Genomic DNA, 17431 nt, shown 5'->3' on the forward strand with positions numbered 1-17431 from the left:
AAGCTGATTTTTCAGGCCATCACATATGAGTGCAAACATTTACTGCACATGGTTGTAAAATCCAGTGGTGGATATTTATGTTGCCAGATATTTACTGCAGCTGCTACAAATCATTTACCACAGCACCAATGCACGGTACTTTATTCAAGTTGCATCAGAAAAGCATTAACCAGGTCATTCTTAGTAACTAGACTAGGGATAATGTCTGGAAACCCACTTTCCTCCATACTTAACCAGGCTTGGAAAATGTTCCAGCTAAATTCCACACTTTGCTAACTGTCATTGTAGCATCACTCCTCTCAGCAGCAGCAGCAGCAGCAGCAGCAGTGCTTCCTGTATGCAGGATCTGTTTGGGACCCATTAACAGCCCATAAAAACCTGGTCAACATGATGTGCTAATGTGTGCCACCATCTGGTGTGCGTGTATGTTTCTGTTGGGTCATAACTCAGAGTGTCTGGAAAGGTTGTCACCAGCACTCCATTATCGCTAACATCCCCCTGAAACAGTCCGGTTCCTAACGCTCAGGATTTATTCAGTCTGAAACACCGTCAGCTTGAGGTTTTTATCAGATTTCACACTTTTGAACTGCAGACACTTCTGACTGAATAACTTTAAGTATTTTCCCAGCAGCTAGTTGACTCCAGTAACAGTTTACTTTTTTGTTAAAAGCAAAACTAGAAACTGCTTCTTGGTCTGTTTCTTAAATGTTGGAGTTTCTTTGCTCCAAAGCTGAAGCTTTAAACACGAATGCTGATCAGAAACCTCAGTGTCTGATGAGCATAAAGTCAATAAAAGGGTTTAAATTAGTTTGACAGCTGATTGGAAATGCAGTGAAATTCTACACCAGCCACTTTGTTGCGAACAGAGAAGCATTAGCTGCTCTTTTCTGCTTAACACATGTATGCTGACCCTGAAATCCAGATAAAAGCAACTAAAGAGAACACAACAACACTGGAGAAGGTAAAGGCAACAGAACTTGCTTGTGATTGGACAGAACCTGAGGTCATTGCAACAATGATGTCATTTCCTGTTTCTGCAGCTAGCATTTCCTGCAGCTAGCATCGGTCCCTTCAACTAAGAACATTAATTGAGCTGTTTTAATCGCTGTTTTAATCTGCTTCCAACAACACAATCTTAAAATTGATTTCCAATCGATAGTTATAGGAAATCAGAAAAGGGCCATTTCACTGTTTCCTTCTTAGATCACATCGAGATGAAAAACTAAAAGACTGTCAAAGCTGGACTAGACTGTCCCACATCTAACATTTTAACACCTTGAAGTAACACTCGACATCTTTGGTATCTCATTAGGTCTCAGTCCAGATTTGACCAACTTAGACCAGATTTCATCCCATCCCAGATCTTTAAAAAAGATTAAAAGTTGCCCTTTTCTGTTTTCCCCCTTAAATCTTGGTTTCCAACCCATTGCATTCAGTATTTTCTCTTTTGGTGTGTTTTGTTCTTCAGGGTCACTGTATGCATGCACCACATAATAAGACACTTAGCATCACTGTTTCAGTCCTCCAGCAGCTTATGTTCATGATTTTTCATTTGACCGACGCTTTTATCCAAAGCGACTAAATTAAAAATGAACTGAGAGTAAAATGTGTTTGTTTGTAATTTACAAACTTAATCTCATTTTATCAGGTTAAAGACACTGACTTTATCACATTCATAATTAGACTGAATGCTGGTTTTTAAACTATAATGTACTCTTTTCGCCTAAAGGCATGAATGCAAAGTCACTGCAGCTTTAAAGTCCCATAGTGGAGGATGTATTGATTTTCTTTTTCCTCTATTGATTAGGCTCAGGTGGTAAAACATCCTGTAGGTTGCTGAGACATTAAATCTGAATATAAGTAGCTGATTTGGTCATTATTCAGCCTCCACATGAGAGGGCAGCGGGTTGTCGACCGCTCTGTGCTGAGAACAGATCTGTGGCAGGTTGTTAAATAAATCTCATTGTTAACGTTCTTTCTGCCTCTTCTCTTAGTCCCAGCCCCCTTCTTCTGAGGGTTTGTGTTTTCCAGATTTAATCAAACCAAACATTATTCCAGGATCTTTTGGATTTGTCATTTGTAATGTCGAACTGGTCATTCTAGAGTGAAATAATCCAATATAGAGTCTCTGTTATGATGAGCTCAGGCCAAGTAAAGTCCACAGTTACTATGACCGGTAAATCAGAATAGTAGCAGTGCTGTTTCTTTCCAAACAGTTTCCTCACCAGTTGTGTTGATTCACACCAAGCAAAGCTCCTCTAATTCCCAAACTAAACTGAACTATCCCATCCTGTAACATACCATCTTCCAACAGATCCAGAAATGTTTGGAGTTTATTTAGCCTGCCGCTCAGTTTTCTGCAGACTCTTTGTGAGTGATAACAGTGAGGTGAAGCATGCAAACTAAAAAGCTTGTGATATCCTAAAGAAACATCAGCATCTGTTTGATAAAAGTGTCCACTGGAAAGCACGTGTTATATGTGTGTGTGTGTGTGTGTGTGTGTGTGCGTGTGTGTGTGTGTGTGCACGTGCGTGCGTGCGTGTGTCTGTACGTGTTCAGTTACCGACTGTCTGACCTTCCAAAGATCCATATTGTGCTCACTGTGACCTTCTAATCTGACAGGAAGATGTTTGACAGGCTGACATTACATCCATGTGCTCCCTGACGCTCCTCCATGTGGTTTCCGTAGTAACCTGTGACGCCATGGAAACTTGTAAATCTCCTTGACAGTGTCTGCCTGTGATGCTTACCTGAGACTGTGCGTCATGGCTTTTCTGTTTGTGTGATCACCCACTGACAGGCGTGTGTCTGTGTGTAGGTGTGCATCGAGACCTACGTGTCCAGCTGTCACCATCGCAGCATCAACACGGCAGTGCGAGCCACCCTGAGCCAGATACTGGGAGACCTGACGCTGCAGCTGCGGCACAGACAAGAGGTCAGATGGGACAGAGGCAGCACAGCGGAGGCATTAACAGGCACACACATGCATATGCTGCACAGACACCACCACATTTAAACCAAGTGAACACAGAGGCTCTGATACATAAGAAAAATAAACTGTACCCTCTTTCAGTTTTTAAGGGTTTACTTAGCAGAAAAAATGATTTGGTAAATATGTCCTCAGATGACCAACAACAACACATTTTTTATTTAACCAAAACTAAGATAAAGTCCACCTGTACTGCTTCGACGGGAACTAAGAGGGTAAGTAGCAGCCAGGAGCTGCTGATCAATGCTCTGATTAATGGATCATCAGGAAGGAAAGACATTAGCAATGATCTTAGAGAAGCAGCTGCTGCTGCCCATCAGTCTGGGAAGGGTTATAAGGCCATTTCCAAACTATCTGGAGTCCATCATTCTACAGAGAGAAAGATTATTCACAAGTGGAAAACATTCAGGACAGCTGTCAATCTTCCCAGGAGTGGACGTCCCAGCAAGTTCACCCCAAGGTGAAGAAGCCCAGAGCTACATCTCAGACTCTACAGGCCTCAGTTAGCATGTTAAAGGTTAAAGGTCACCCCAAGGTGAAAAAGCCCAGAGCTACATCTCAGACTCTACAGGCCTCAGTTAGCATGTTAAAGGTTAAAGGTCATGACAGCACAGTTAGAAAAAGACTGAACAAGGATGGCTTGTTTGGAAGGGCTGCAGGAGAAAGCCTCTTCTCTCTAAAAAGAACATGGCAGCACAGCTTAGGTTTGCAAAGCTGCATCTGAACAAAGCTCAAGACTTCTGGAACAATGTCCTTTGGACAGACCAGACCAAAGTGGAGATGTTTGGTCCTAATGCACAGCAGCACGTTTGGAGGAAACCAAACACAGCATATCAGCACAAACACCTCATACCAGCTGTCAAGCACGGTGGTGGAGGGCTGATGATCTGGGCTGGTTCTGCAGCCACAGGACCTGGGCACCTTGCAGTCATTGAGTCCACCATGAACTCCTCTGGATACCAAAGTATTCTAGAGTCAAATGTGAGGCCATCTGTCCCACAGCTAAAGCTGGGCTGAAACTGGCTCATCAACAGGACAAAGATCCCAAACACAGCAGCAGATCTACAGCAGAATGTGGGAAAAAGAAAAGAATCAAGGTGTTGCAATGGTCCAGTCAGAGTCCAGACCTCAGCCTGACTGAGATGCTGTGGTGGGACCTTAAGAGAGCTGTGCAGAAACCAATGCTGCAAACCTCAATGAGCTGAAGCAACGCTGGACAGAAGAGTGGGAACATTTAAGAATTTAAATTGGGTGCTTTTCCTTTAGTTTATTTCAACTTTCACAGACCGAACATCCAACCATTTAGGCAGTTTCTCTAATCAACAACTAACTGCTGATATCCTAATTTGTTGTTGACATAAAACAACTTAAAAAGTCACACGTAGTAAATAAGCTTCCTACTGTTTGCTCCTCCTCAGGGTACCGAAGGAGACGAGGTGACTGCCCCACCTCTGCAGAGAAGAGGTATTCACTCTCAGTGCCTTATACACTTACAGACTGTATAACCTTTCATAGAAGACTGTACTTTATATCATCCTTTGTAAAGTGATAAGTCTAGCATGAGAATCCTCCCAGGAAGAGTTAAAGGACAGTATAGTTCTTTAAGAGAAAAGTGTAAAATTCCTCAAATCATGTGTTTGAACAGTCTTAGACACAGTTTGACCGGACTGACACATTCCCAGAAAGCAAGTGCAAGGAAGTCAGCACATTTTGATTGTGTGTAGCCTGAGGCAGACCAAGCACAGCTTACACTGGTGGGCTGTGATTTAAGGCTTACAGCTGAGCCCTACAAGCTGTTAAACCACCATACAAAGGCTAAGCTCTTTTGGTGCCACCTGCAGGATGAATTTGACAGTTTTTTGCCTCAAAAGACATGAAGATCAGTGACTTGCATGATTTCTGCAACTTTCTTCTGTCTACAATGGGCTTATTTTCTTGTGTTTTGAATGGAAGTGACTGGAAGTGACCCTCTGGTATGTTTTGTGTGGAGGACAAACGGTTTGATATCTGTTATAAAGCCATTGCAGTCATCGGACGCATGGTTACAGCGAGGCTGATGCTTTATGCTACTTTCACACTGACAAACAGTGAATATAGATGCTTCTGCAGGCAGAAAGCCAAACCACTTCACAGTGGAGGTTCAGAGGTTCAGAGTGAGAATGAGGTGAGAGACATACAAGGAGAATTAATGAGTTTTTTATCACTTCATGTTCCTACTTAATAAAGTGGCTGTCGGATTAACCTATTTAGTGTGTGTATTTGCAGATATTTCTCCTACCAGCCAGGCTCTGTGTGAAGATGCAGTGACAGTTCTGACGGTTTTCTGTGAAAAACTGGAGTCGGTGGACAGGTAACACTGCTGTTTTTCTTTATCGGTGTAACATTCTTTCTCTGAATGATTCTATATATAGCGTCCTTAGAAGTGTTTCAGTTTGATGCACAGGAAGCTAACAGAGCTGACTTTGTGCTTTATATAAATGTAAAGAAACAACAACCACGAGCAGAGATGTGTTGACGGACTCTAACGCACCAGACGGGCAGCATTAAAGTACTCATATCGTACTTTTTTAGGTTTTACCCTTTCTTTCATTGCATTGTATAGATTTTTCTTCATGTAAAAGTCTTGAAACCTCAACCATATAAGTTACTCTCTCTTCAACTGCCTAAAGTTCCCTGTTTGTAGTCCAGCCCTCTCTTCTTTAAGTTCACGACAGTTTTTTAGCTACTTCACAAAGTCAGAAGCACTCTGCCATTTTACTGCCAGCCTGCTTTAAGGCGCTGAGCCTTAAAGACACAGTAGCTGAAACAGAATTAAGAAGTGCTGCAGTGTTGTACAGTTTGTGGAAAAGTTGAGCCATAAGTCATTTAAATGAGCAGACTCTGGGCTCATCAGTATGTTTCCTTCAGTTTAAGGCAAGATGCTCATGAAAGCCTTCTGAATCTTGTGTGTTGCGTGTAACTGATGCAGGAAGATGATTTCAGCACATTTTTCATCCACCCAGCTGTCAAAATGTGGTTCAGTGCACAACCAAGCTTTAAAATTCACTGTAAACAGCGAATAACTAGTGAGCTATAGTAGGTGACACAGCTGCATCTCCATGGTGATGATGCTGTTAACCAGGATATAAAAGCAGTGAAAGCTTCTCTAGCTCCAAGTGTTAAATAACACAAGAAAGCAGCTTAGATACAGGAGAAACTGCACTTTTAAACTTCCTCATAGTTCATCAGAAGATGTGGAAGTTCTGGACACTGAATATCAGACAGAGGCTGCTGTGCTACAAAAAGCATTCCTGACTCTTTCAGTGACAACCAACTCCTGCAGCTGCTCTACCTGGAGTGCATCCTGTCCATGCTCAGCAGCTGCCCTCCCACAATGCACCTGTCCAGGGGGTTCACAGACCTCGTGTGGTAAGACTGCAAATCTAATTCTAAACGTTCTTTTTAGGTTGAGAAGAGTTAAAGAACAAGTTAAAGACAAAAATATTGAAAATGATCACCACACGATGGTGATAATTATTCCGGTTTATGCTGTTTACGAATGGCTTTGTGACTATTTTCTCCTTCCAGGAAGCAGCTGTGTCCGTCCCTGGTTGCCATCATGGGGAATCCCGTCAATGATAAAACAATTACTTCTCACCACAGCTACACGGGGGCGCCGGACCGAGATCGCCTCTCAGACAGACTCAGTCAGGGTAACTGGATTTTTACGCTTTTGTCCCAATGTTTGCTTCAAACAATGACATGTGGGCTGATGTTTCATGTCTCTCTGTGTCTCCTCTCCCAGGGATCAGCCAGGAGGTGGACTCTCCGGGCAGAGGAGTGTCTGTTCAAGGCAGAGGATCCGGCTGCTCCTCCAGCGCTCCTGCCCGCATTGCGCCTGTGGTGAGGACGGTTTGTTACATCGCAGCGGAGCTGGTGCGTCTGGTGAGCTGCGTGGAGTCGATGAAACCGGTGCTGCAGTCGCTCTACCACAGGATCCTGCTGTACCCGCCCCCCCAGCACCGAACTGAGGCCATCCGCATCATGAAGGAGGTGGGAGGAGGAGACTTTTTCCACAGCTGAAGCAGCCTTCTGCTTATTTTCACTGGTAGTCAGCAAAGTTAATAAAAGTGTCAGCATCCATGTCATTTAAAGATCAAATGAATGTGGAGGTCTGTGTGTTAGATTCTAGGGAGTCCACAGCGGCTGTATGATCTGGCTGGACCTTATGTAGCTGAACCTGAAACCAGGAAGCGCTCCTTCTCAAAGAGGAAGTCCCACCTGGACCTGCTGAAGCTGTCAGTAACGCATTAACTCATTAACCTAATTCCCTGACCTGTCTTAAACGGTTATAAAGCACGTTTGTTTGTTTCTGCTTCTCGTGGCAGAGTGATGGACGGGATGACAGAGGCTTGTATGAAGGGAGGCATTGAGGCGTGTTACTCCTCTGTTTCCTGTGCATGTGCTCTTCTCAGTGCACTCGATGAACTGTCACAAGGCCGCAGCATCCAACCCGAGCAGGTAAACTCAAAGCCACAGCCAGTTGAACACTTTTAGAAGCAGCAAACCTAAGAAACCAAAACTCTTGGGGCTGGCTGTGTGGAAGTGTGTTCATGCACCACGTTATCAGCTGAAGTTCTCATGATCTGTGTGCAGTTATTTCACTTCAGCTCAGCGTGGAGTCGCTGCTCTGTGGAGAAACAAATGAACACAAAGCAGAATCGTTCAGAGGGAACACAGGTGCAGTGAGGAGAGGTTACAACCCCTCACTACTGCTGTGTCTGGGCGTTTTTCCACCACATGGTATCGTACGGCGCAGTTCAGTTTGGTGATCAGCTGTTTATCATCATATCTCTCTGTCTTGTGGAACCTTTGATTTTACCAAGTCTGGGTTTTCCTCTCCTGCCGGGGGTGGCTTTACATTAGAAAACACAGTTAACTTCAAAGATGAGATCCCCCCCCCTGCATATGTGAATAGGAACAACCATTAATGATACACTTTAATTCATGCTGGGAAAGACTTTTAGGTGAAAACTTTACTCATTGAAAGCTTTTCAGGGAGTTTTATTTGGAAGAACGCAGTGAGTATGATGAGTTTCATGTTGTAGGCTCGGCTTCTGCTCAGACGACTGGACGACCTGAAAGATGGAACAGAGTCTACTCGTGAGTCCATGGAGATCAACGAGGCCGACTTCAGGTGGCAGAGACACATCCTGTCCTCAGAGCAGCCTCAGTGGGACTCTTCTTCTTCCAACATGGCGCCTGCCGGAGCCACCGAGCGCAGCCCTGACATCAGCATCAGCATCACCACAGAGACGGGCCAAACCACTTTGGATCTGGAGATGGGGGACCTTGGCCTGGGTCAGGGTCACACCACTCCTGAGGAGTGTGGTGAGGACGCTCGCCTTCCCTCGCCCACATCCGTTGGTGTCCTGGAGGCAACCAAACGCGAGGTGGTGCTCGGGCCAGATCAGGGGGTCGGGAGGGCGGAGGGGAGAGGTGGGACGGTGGAGGTCGAGGGTCGAGGAGGGAAAGAAAGAGTTGTTGGAGAAAGAGGAGGCATAGTTCCTCCTGACGTGGTGCAGAGGAGTCACGCGCTCGTCTACCCCGACATCACCAACTTTCTGTCTGTGGAGTCCAGGACGAGGTCGCACCACGGAGGGGGGTCACGATACAGCGAGAGCAACTTCAGGTACAGCAAAGTAGTTTAATGTTAACGTTTGAACAATTTCATATGTAAAAAATCTAAATTTGGTTGAATGGGCTGAATAATCGGGCCCATTGTGGGAGGTTAGTCCTCTTAGTAAAGATGCCTGTAATCAACCAGCTGCGTCATCACAAATTAAAGGCTGATAATGAAGTCAGGCTGGGTAACGACTCCTCTCTCCTCCACCAGCATGGAGGAGCAGGACTTGTCTCGGACAGAGTTTGACTCGTGTGATCAGTACTCCATGGCTGCAGAGAAAGATTCGGGGCGCTCTGATGTGTCCGACATCGGCTCTGACAATGTTTCACTGGCTGATGAGGAGCAGCAGACGCCCCGTGACTGCCCGGGTCACCGCTCCCTGCGCACCGCCGCCCTGTCCCTCAAACTTCTGCGTAACCAGGAGGCTGACCAGCAGAGCGCCAGGCTGTTCGTCCAGTCCCTGGCCGCCCTGCTGCCCCGGCTGCTGGGACTGGCCTCTGCCACGGAGGTGGACCTGTCGCTGCAGAACTTCTCCTCCACTTTTTGCTCCGGACTGCAGGCTGGTAAGAAGGGAGGGAGGAGGGCAGTGCAGATGTTCTGTGTTCATGAAGAGGACAGAGTGTGTTAAACAGACCACATATTTGCTGAGATTCTGGTCTTACTGTGCAGTAACCATTTAGTGCTCTTTTAGCATCTTTTCTCCCCTTACTCTTTCCTTTACTCATTCCCTTCCCTCATCCTCTCTTCAGCCTCAGATTTCCAACTTCTTTCTCTCCTCCATATTTCTCCACATTTACTTTCCCACCTTTCGTCACCACCATATTCTTCCCTCTGTGCAGGTTCAGGTACCTGAGTACCTGAAGGTTCAGCTTCAGTTTAACCTTAAGGATGGATAATTTTGTGTTGGTTGATGAGATCTCCTCTGCTCAGGTGGGATCCACTCTCCTGGGTTCGAAGCAGGTGACACTCTGAGCTGTCAGTCTCTGATGAATGCAGATGGTCTCTACCTGGTGTCGTACTACGCTCTGCTGCTCAATCTCAAACTCTGCTGCTGCGACTACTACAGACGGCGAGCGCTCGCCCCCGTCCTCAGTTTGGTGAGCGCAGAGGCAAAGTCGGATCCTTCCAAAGCCTGACTGTGACAGCGTTCTGTGACTGTTTTTGTTCTGGTTGTGCAGAAGGGCTTTGTGCATCTAATCCAAAGCAGCGGAGTCCTCGTGGTTCTGTCTCAGGCCTGGATCGAGGAGCTTTATCACCAGGTTTCAGAGCGCAACCTGCTGGCTGAGGCTGGGTACTGGGGCTCCCCGGAGGACCGCACACTGCCGCTCATCACCATGCTGACAGGTGCACATGCAAGACTCTGTATCACTCTGGGGTTGAACTGCCTTCAGTGAAAATGTTTGCCTGCTGCAATTTCTCACTGTCCTCACGATAATTTCCACTTTATTTTATTACAATTATTAAAAATGATTGGAATTAGGCAAAAAAAGAAAGAAAACAGTACTAACTGTGCATTGTTTTAGAATGAGATCAAGGTTAGGACTCGCTGGACATCCCCAGTTTCATCCCATCTTCGTTTTTCATTGTTTTCTCTCTATCCTCTCCTCTTCCACGCCTCCTCTCAGATATTGACGGCCTGGGCAGCAGCGCAATTGGTGGTCAGCTGATCAGGAGGCCGTCCAGCCAGTTGTCATTCAGCTGTGACAAGACTAGCAGTGACGCTACGATGGCAGGTTTGTAACTCATGTGGCAGTCAGTTACCAATCGGAGGGTCGGCGGCTCCCCGGGCTGCAAGTTGGAGCGTCTGTTCTGAGTGGGTGAATGTGGCATGTAGTGTTAAAACACTAGACAGAAAAGCACGATACAAATACAGTCCATTTATCAGAAAACTGCCAGAAAACTTCAAAAATATGATGGAGAGATTAAGTGATCAGTGGGTCAAAAGCTAATGTGATTTCTGCCTGATTTGAACAACAACTTACATCATTAGTTAGTGTCAGAAATGTTGTTTTTCTTGGAAAGTCCACATTAGCTGATTAACTCATCAAATAAGTCACGTTTGTCGACAGACTTTAATTGTTTTCTTAGTTTACTTGTAACAGTGGTTTAAATCGATCAACTTTTATCATTCGGTCACACGATCCCTTTTCAAGAAAAACCTCCAGATAATGTGGCCGCATTATCTTAAAAGGATGAAGCACATAAACCGGTGGTTGAATTACTGAGTGTGACTCTGCATCCGTGCACAGAGAAAGAAGAAGGAATGAAAAATAAAAGGGCAGCTGTGCAGAGAGAGGGCACACATTAGGGAAGAATGAGTCAGGATCCACCTGCGCAGGATCAAGGATTGGCCACTGTTGCCGTGGCAACCGCTGCTGACTCACCCCTGATGACATGAATGTTTTTTAGAGATACAGTTTGACTCGTCAGCATCGACAGCGCTTTCATGCCTAAAAATGAAGGACAACAACGCTGTGATAGCTTGTGTTGTTCTATGCGGTGCTGCTCTGCCTAAAAGGGTCTGTTTTCCTCTCTGTTTGTCATCCAGGCGCAGTGTTCGCACGCTTCATCCTCACCGGCGTGTGGAAGAACTTGATCGATGTGCTGTCCATGCCGCTGACGGGTCGCATGGCGGGCAGCTCCAGGGGCCTGGCCTTCATGCTGGGAGCAGAAGGGCTCAAAGAGCAGAGTCAGAGGGAGAGAGACACCATCTGCCTGAGTTTGGACGGCCTTCGCAAAGCCGCCGCGCTCAGCTGCGCCCTGGGTGGGTCAGACGTGTTTTATGGGTCTCCCTTCAACATCGTTTACGGTCACGTTTACCTGCCGAACAGATTAAAGTCTGTTTTTATTCGATGCCTGTTTCAGCTGTTAAACAGCCGCTCAAATTCTTTTATCTTAACAAACGACAGAAATGTTTGAGTTTGATGTTTTTATAGTTTTTTTGTGTTATTTTTTCATTTCTACCTTCTCTGGGTTTAAAGTTTAGAAAAGATCAGTGTTCATGTGTCTGGAAACCAGTGAAATCATGAAAAAAGAGACATCTTTTAAGATCTTTGAAGCATAGCTAGTGTCTGATGTCTCCTCTCGTCTGATTGGTCCTCATCAGGTTTGTTTAATAAAAGGATGATTTAAATTATTGTCAGTAAAAGCACTTCCTTTCGTTTCACATATAAAAAAGGAAGTTAATTGACTTGTTGATTCCTTTTCCAAGCACAACCACAGCAAATATCACCAACATATACTTTTACTGTCACCATTTAACTAATCTAACTGTTATTTCAGCTCTTACTCCATACTGTAACAATCACTCACTAAAATATCGTGTACACCCTAAACTGTCTGTATGGACATATGAGACATTTTGATTTAATCTCTGCTGACAGTTTGCACACAGAGGTTTGGATGAGAAGCGAGACTAACGGATATAACGTACCGTACAGTCATGTTTTTAACAGAAAATGAATGAAACTCAAAGCGTCTGTGGGATTCTGTGTTTGTCAGGTGTGGCTGCCAACTGTGCATCAGCTTTAGCCCAGATGGCCGCTGCTTCCTGTGTGCAGGAGGAGAAGGATGAGAAGGAGGTGGGAGAGATGGGAGACGCCATCACACAAGGTACTGAGAGCCCCAGCGACTCGGTCAGAAACACATACACAGATTTTCAGTTGGTGGCGTCAGCTTTGCACAAATGTTCGATGCTTGAAGCTCAGAAACAAAGAGAATGATTTATTTCACAGCTTAGGATAAAGATGAATATTTGATTTCCAATGCTTGATTTAAAAAATTTATCAGTTGGGCTCTGCTCTGTGATTCTCTGTCAAGATGTTGACGAAGAAATGGATCAACGCTGACATCTAGTGACAACTTTGGGGAACTACAAGCACATCTAAAGAAATCTTTATTGAGAAGTCAACACTTACAAATGTCTCACAAATTCATGACCAAGAAAAATTCTGCGATACGAAGGTGTGTTTAAGCAGAAAGTTATGATGAACACACTTATTTTATTTGTACGTATTTCCACAGTTATGCTTCTGTCACTGCTCCCACAAGTTAACAAAAGTCATTGTTAATTCAGTCTGTGAGCAAATGATAACACAGTTTTTGTAAATGATGACGCTGCAGCCTGATCTGAACTGATGGGGTTATACAAGCAGAAGGTTTTGCAGCATATATGGACCCAATCAGCCACATGGTGCCACTGTATTTATAGTTTTTTTGTTTTTTAGTAAGGGCTACTTTCCACATACCGTTACTGACACACGAGTCCTGCTATATACACTCACAAAGAAACCTTCTGGACCTCGATGAGACAAACCTACCTTTTCAGTTTTGATACAGCACTGTGGGACAGATCCATCAAACATGGCAGCCAGTGATAAACAGTATTCGCAGTGGGAGGGGCTTGGTAAGGCTTTTAATCACATGATTCTGTAGTTATGTTTGGTACGTGTCTGGAAACTGATGGACCAAAACCTCTTGAACCCAACTTTAAGTGGGCTGTGGACACCTCGGAGCACAGAGATCTGCTCTTCGTATATGAGAAATAAGACATAGTATAGTGACTGGTGCATGCAGAGAAGGCTTATTTATTATCAACTGCTCGTCTAAGCTTTTATTTAACTTTTATTATCTGTTTGCTTTAGAACTTCATACAGGCTTGACATTTGCCAGCATCAATCAAAATGTAGGGTAAAAATAATGATGTGGCTTTAAATTGGCCTGATATGAATCGAGTAAGTCAGTGTTTCTTAATCCTGGTCCTCGATGCTCCCCACCCTGCATGTTTTCCATGTTTCCCTGCTCCAGCACACCTGATTTAAATGAATGGGTTATTTCTTTAAGCTCTGCAGAAGGCTGAGGACGACCCATTCATTTGAGGGGGGGGTTATAGTTTCAAAGTGCAGATCCCACACAGTAAAAGTCTGATTTGAAACATGTTGTTTTGCTCAGAGCATTCAACAAGAAAGTATCTGATATAATGGAGGTAAACGCATTGAATTTGCTTTATTATCTAGTTTATTATCTAGTTATTATCTAGTTATTATCTAGTTATTATCTAGTTTATTATCTAGTTTATTATCTAGTTATTATCTCTTAAGAGTCCATCGGTTGATGGCATCATTGTGACCAGGACTTCCTTCGTGTGTGTATCCAGTGAAGCAGCGTGTTGAGCAGCGTCTGGAGCAGATCGGTCGTCCTCAGGGAGTCCGTCTCCACACGGCTCACGTGCTTTGTATGGACGCCATCCTGAATGTAGGGCTGGAGATGGGCAGCCACAACCACGACTGCTGGCCACACGTCTTCAGGTACACAAACAATGCAAGCTGTGAAACTGTAGCATCAAAAACACACTCAAACCTTTGTGGAACGCCCCAATAATGCAAACCTCTCTCAGGGTGACGGAGTACATCAGCTCACTGGAGCACACCCACTTCAGCGACGGCTCATCGCAGCCGTCCTCTCTGACCACCATCACTCAGCAGAGCCAGCAGATGGCTGGCGTTGACCTGGGGCTGGAGCTGAGCTGCGAGCCCAGCCCGGAGGCGGCAGAGCTGGGCCTGAGCCAGCCGGTCATCCAGCCGCTGTCCATCCAGGAGCTGCTGAAGGAGGGTAGCAGAGGAGGCCGAGGCCTGGACCTGAAGAGCGGCAGCCTGATGACCGGGACCAACGCGGCCAAGGCCGTGTGCACGCTGTCAACACAGGCGGACAGGTAGGATACCACGTCCGAAACAGACTGTACTGCAGTGTTTATGCATTTCAGCTCCATTTTAAACCTATGGCATCAAAGTCCACGTTGCATTGTTTTAAAATAAAGCTTGTTTTCTTCATGGAGATCATTTAGATTTTATCTTCCATGAAATGAATCCCCTCGTGCTTTATAGTGGCTTAAATGAATGACATCTCTACACTTATTATTCAGGGATCTGGGTGTTTGCTCGTTTAATTTGTACTTCTGGAGCACGAATCATCCCTTGTTCGGACAACACAAACCAGCTTTTCCAAATGTGTGACCAGTAGGATTCAGTTCGGTGAACTGATTCAGTTCGGTGAACTGATTCAGTTTGGTGAACTGATTCAGTTCGGTGAACTGATTCAGTTCGGTGAACTGATTCAGTTCGCTCCTTTTCAAGTCTTTTTTCCCAGTGAACAGGCCTGAGGTACAGCATAAAACATACTCCACACTACAGGAAGACTGCAACAAGTGTGATTCCAGGTTTGCAGCTCCACCTGTGTGTGAGGAAGGGTTTCACTGTGCACAGAAATCATGAGCAGCGCAGAGCTCAGCCTGCAGCTTATGAGCACAGAGACACAGAACCTGATCACACTTCGGCTTTAACATGCATCCTGGGTGGTCAGAGCTCAAGTGGACAGCGAGTACGCATGTTTGCACCTGGCAGACTTAGGATTGGATCTCAGTTTCATGCTCTATTTGCAGATAAACACCCCTAACATCCTTTCCTCAGTATATTGTCAGAGATTACTGTTCCATCTTTTCAAAGCAGTCCACAGCTGGGCCTTCTCTCTCGAATAAATCCCGCCGGCATGTAAACATTTCTGATGTTTCGATGTAGAAATATTGCCAGTGTTGTTAGCTTTTGACTGGCATCTTACCTGGAATTCCCTGGCGTGCTCACAGACTTCCGTTGGAGGTGAGCTCCAGGACCGGCAGGAAGCTCAGCTGCTGACCCATTCTGACCCATTCTGACCCATTCTGACCCATTCTGACCCATTCTGACCCATTCTGACCCATTCTGACCCATTCTGACAAACTAATTTGATAAAACCATCCTGAACCTCCTCGTGATCGGATCTGAGTGTGTCCTCAATCTGTTCTGAGTGCGTTCTCTCTGTCGTCTGGTGGTCAGGTCATTCAGGACACATGTTGGCGCCGAGTTCGAACAGGGTCACACATACGCACGAGTGCACGAGCAACACTTCACTATGAGAGCTTCTCTTAACTGGTTCCTTACAGATAGGTTAATTAGCTGCTTTCACTGAAAACTGTCTTCATTAAGCTCAAATAATGAAATGTGCCGTGTCATCAGAGTTGAGTCTTGTATGAAAGTGAAGGAATGGAAGGACACGAATTTAGCTTCAACATTTTACTGTCTTAAAATGAATAGATTTACAGAAAGACATCTAAACACAGACTGCAAAATGTAGGATTTGTGTGATAACGTGAGTATGAAAACAGAAACATAATAAGTTAAATCCAGTTTTTAACTCGTGCCACAGCCCAAAATAACGCCGAACACTCCTCTGTTAGCACCTTTGTTAGTAAAGGCTCAGCACGACAGCCTCTGCTGATGAATTTATCTGCCAAAGCTCCAACATCTGGCGCTCAGTAGGAGCTGCTGATGGAACTGATTTAAAGGCACGAGATGGCAGCAACAGAGCAGAGCTACCTGTGAGCCTGTGCTCATGGTTACCTCTGACTCTAAATGTGTGCTCATGGTTACCTCTGACTCTAAATGTTACCTCTGACTCTAAATGTTACCTCTGACTCTAAATGTTACCTCTGACTCTAAATGTGCGCTCATGGTTACCTCTGACTCTAAATGTGTGCTCATGGTTAGCTCTGACTCTAAATGTTACCTCTGACTCTAAATGTGTGCTCATGGTTACCTCTGACTCTAAATGTGTGCTCATGGTTAGCTCTGACTCTAAATGTTACCTCTGACTCTAAATGTGTGCTCATGGTTACCTCTGACTCTAAATGTTACCTCTGACTCTAAATGTTACCTCTGACTCTAAATATGTGCTCATGGTTACCTCTGACTCTAAATGTGTGCTCATGGTTACCTCTGACTCTAAATGTTACCTCTGACTCTAAATATGTGCTCGTGGTTACCTCTGACTCTAAATATGTGCTCGTGGTTACCTCTGACTCTAAATGTGTGCTCATGGTTACCTCTGACTCTAAATGTGTGCTCATGGTTACCTCTGACTCTAAATGTTACCTCTGACTCTAAATGTGTGCTCATCGTTAGCTCTGACTCTAAATGTGTGCTCATGGTTAGCTCTGACTCTAAATGTTAGCTCTGACTCTAAATGTGCGCTCATGGTTAGCTCTGACTCTAAATGTGTGCTCATGGTTAGCTCTGACTCTAAATGTGTGCTCATGGTTAGCTCTGACTCTAAATGTTACCTCTGACTCTAAATGTGTGCTCATGGTTAGCTCTGACTCTAAATGTGCGCTCATGGTTACCTCTGACTCTAAATGTGTGCTCATGGTTAGCTCTGACTCTAAATGTGCGCTCGTGGTTACCTCTGACTCTAAATGTGCGCTCGTGGTTACCTCTGACTCTAAATGTGTGCTCATGGTTACCTCTGACTCTAAATGTGTGCTCATGGTTACCTCTGACTCTAAATGTGCGCTCATGGTTACCTCTGACTCTAAATGTGTGCTCATGGTTACCTCTGACTCTAAATGTGTGCTCATGGTTACCTCTGACTCTAAATGTGTGCTCATGGTTACCTCTGACTCTAAATGTGTGCTCATGGTTACCTCTGACTCTAAATGTGCGCTCGTGGTTACCTCTGACTCTAAATGTGTGCTCGTGGTTACCTCTGACTCTAAATGTTACCTCTGACTCTAAATGTTACCTCTGACTCTAAATGTTACCTCTGACTCTAAATGTGTGCTCATGGTTACCTCTGACTCTAAATGTGTGCTCATGGTTACCTCTGACTCTAAATGTGTGCTCGTGGTTACCTCTGACTCTAAATGTTACCTCTGACTCTAAATGTGTGCTCATGGTTACCTCTGACTCTAA

At 45.0% G+C, this 17431-nt stretch overlaps 2 protein-coding genes across 4 annotated transcripts in view; one reads left to right on the plus strand and one right to left on the minus strand.

Moving 5' to 3' along the window:
* The window catches only part of LOC140312735 (endothelial PAS domain-containing protein 1-like), a 486153-nt gene that overhangs the window by 220278 nt on the left and 248444 nt on the right, over positions 1–17431 (minus strand). The gene's annotated exons all lie outside the window — the stretch shown is intronic.
* The window catches only part of arfgef3 (ARFGEF family member 3), a 53984-nt gene that overhangs the window by 6888 nt on the left and 29665 nt on the right, over positions 1–17431 (plus strand). For all 3 annotated transcript variants that reach the window (XM_072390514.1, XM_072390515.1, XM_072390516.1), the window contains exons 6-22: positions 2819–2935; positions 4408–4453; positions 5255–5339; positions 6293–6397; positions 6557–6681; positions 6774–7021; positions 7154–7266; positions 7357–7489; positions 8077–8660; positions 8865–9217; positions 9585–9751; positions 9833–9998; positions 10280–10387; positions 11203–11418; positions 12156–12266; positions 13810–13960; positions 14050–14364. In XM_072390514.1, coding sequence (XP_072246615.1) covers positions 2819–2935; positions 4408–4453; positions 5255–5339; positions 6293–6397; positions 6557–6681; positions 6774–7021; positions 7154–7266; positions 7357–7489; positions 8077–8660; positions 8865–9217; positions 9585–9751; positions 9833–9998; positions 10280–10387; positions 11203–11418; positions 12156–12266; positions 13810–13960; positions 14050–14364 — 3143 coding nt within the window. The remainder of the gene's footprint in view (positions 1–2818; positions 2936–4407; positions 4454–5254; positions 5340–6292; positions 6398–6556; positions 6682–6773; positions 7022–7153; positions 7267–7356; positions 7490–8076; positions 8661–8864; positions 9218–9584; positions 9752–9832; positions 9999–10279; positions 10388–11202; positions 11419–12155; positions 12267–13809; positions 13961–14049; positions 14365–17431) is intronic.

The sequence above is a fragment of the Leuresthes tenuis genome, unplaced genomic scaffold, assembly GCF_036924035.1.
Source record: "Leuresthes tenuis unplaced genomic scaffold, fLeuTen1.0.hap1 SCAF_8, whole genome shotgun sequence".
NCBI classification, from domain to species: Eukaryota; Metazoa; Chordata; class Actinopteri; order Atheriniformes; family Atherinopsidae; genus Leuresthes; species Leuresthes tenuis.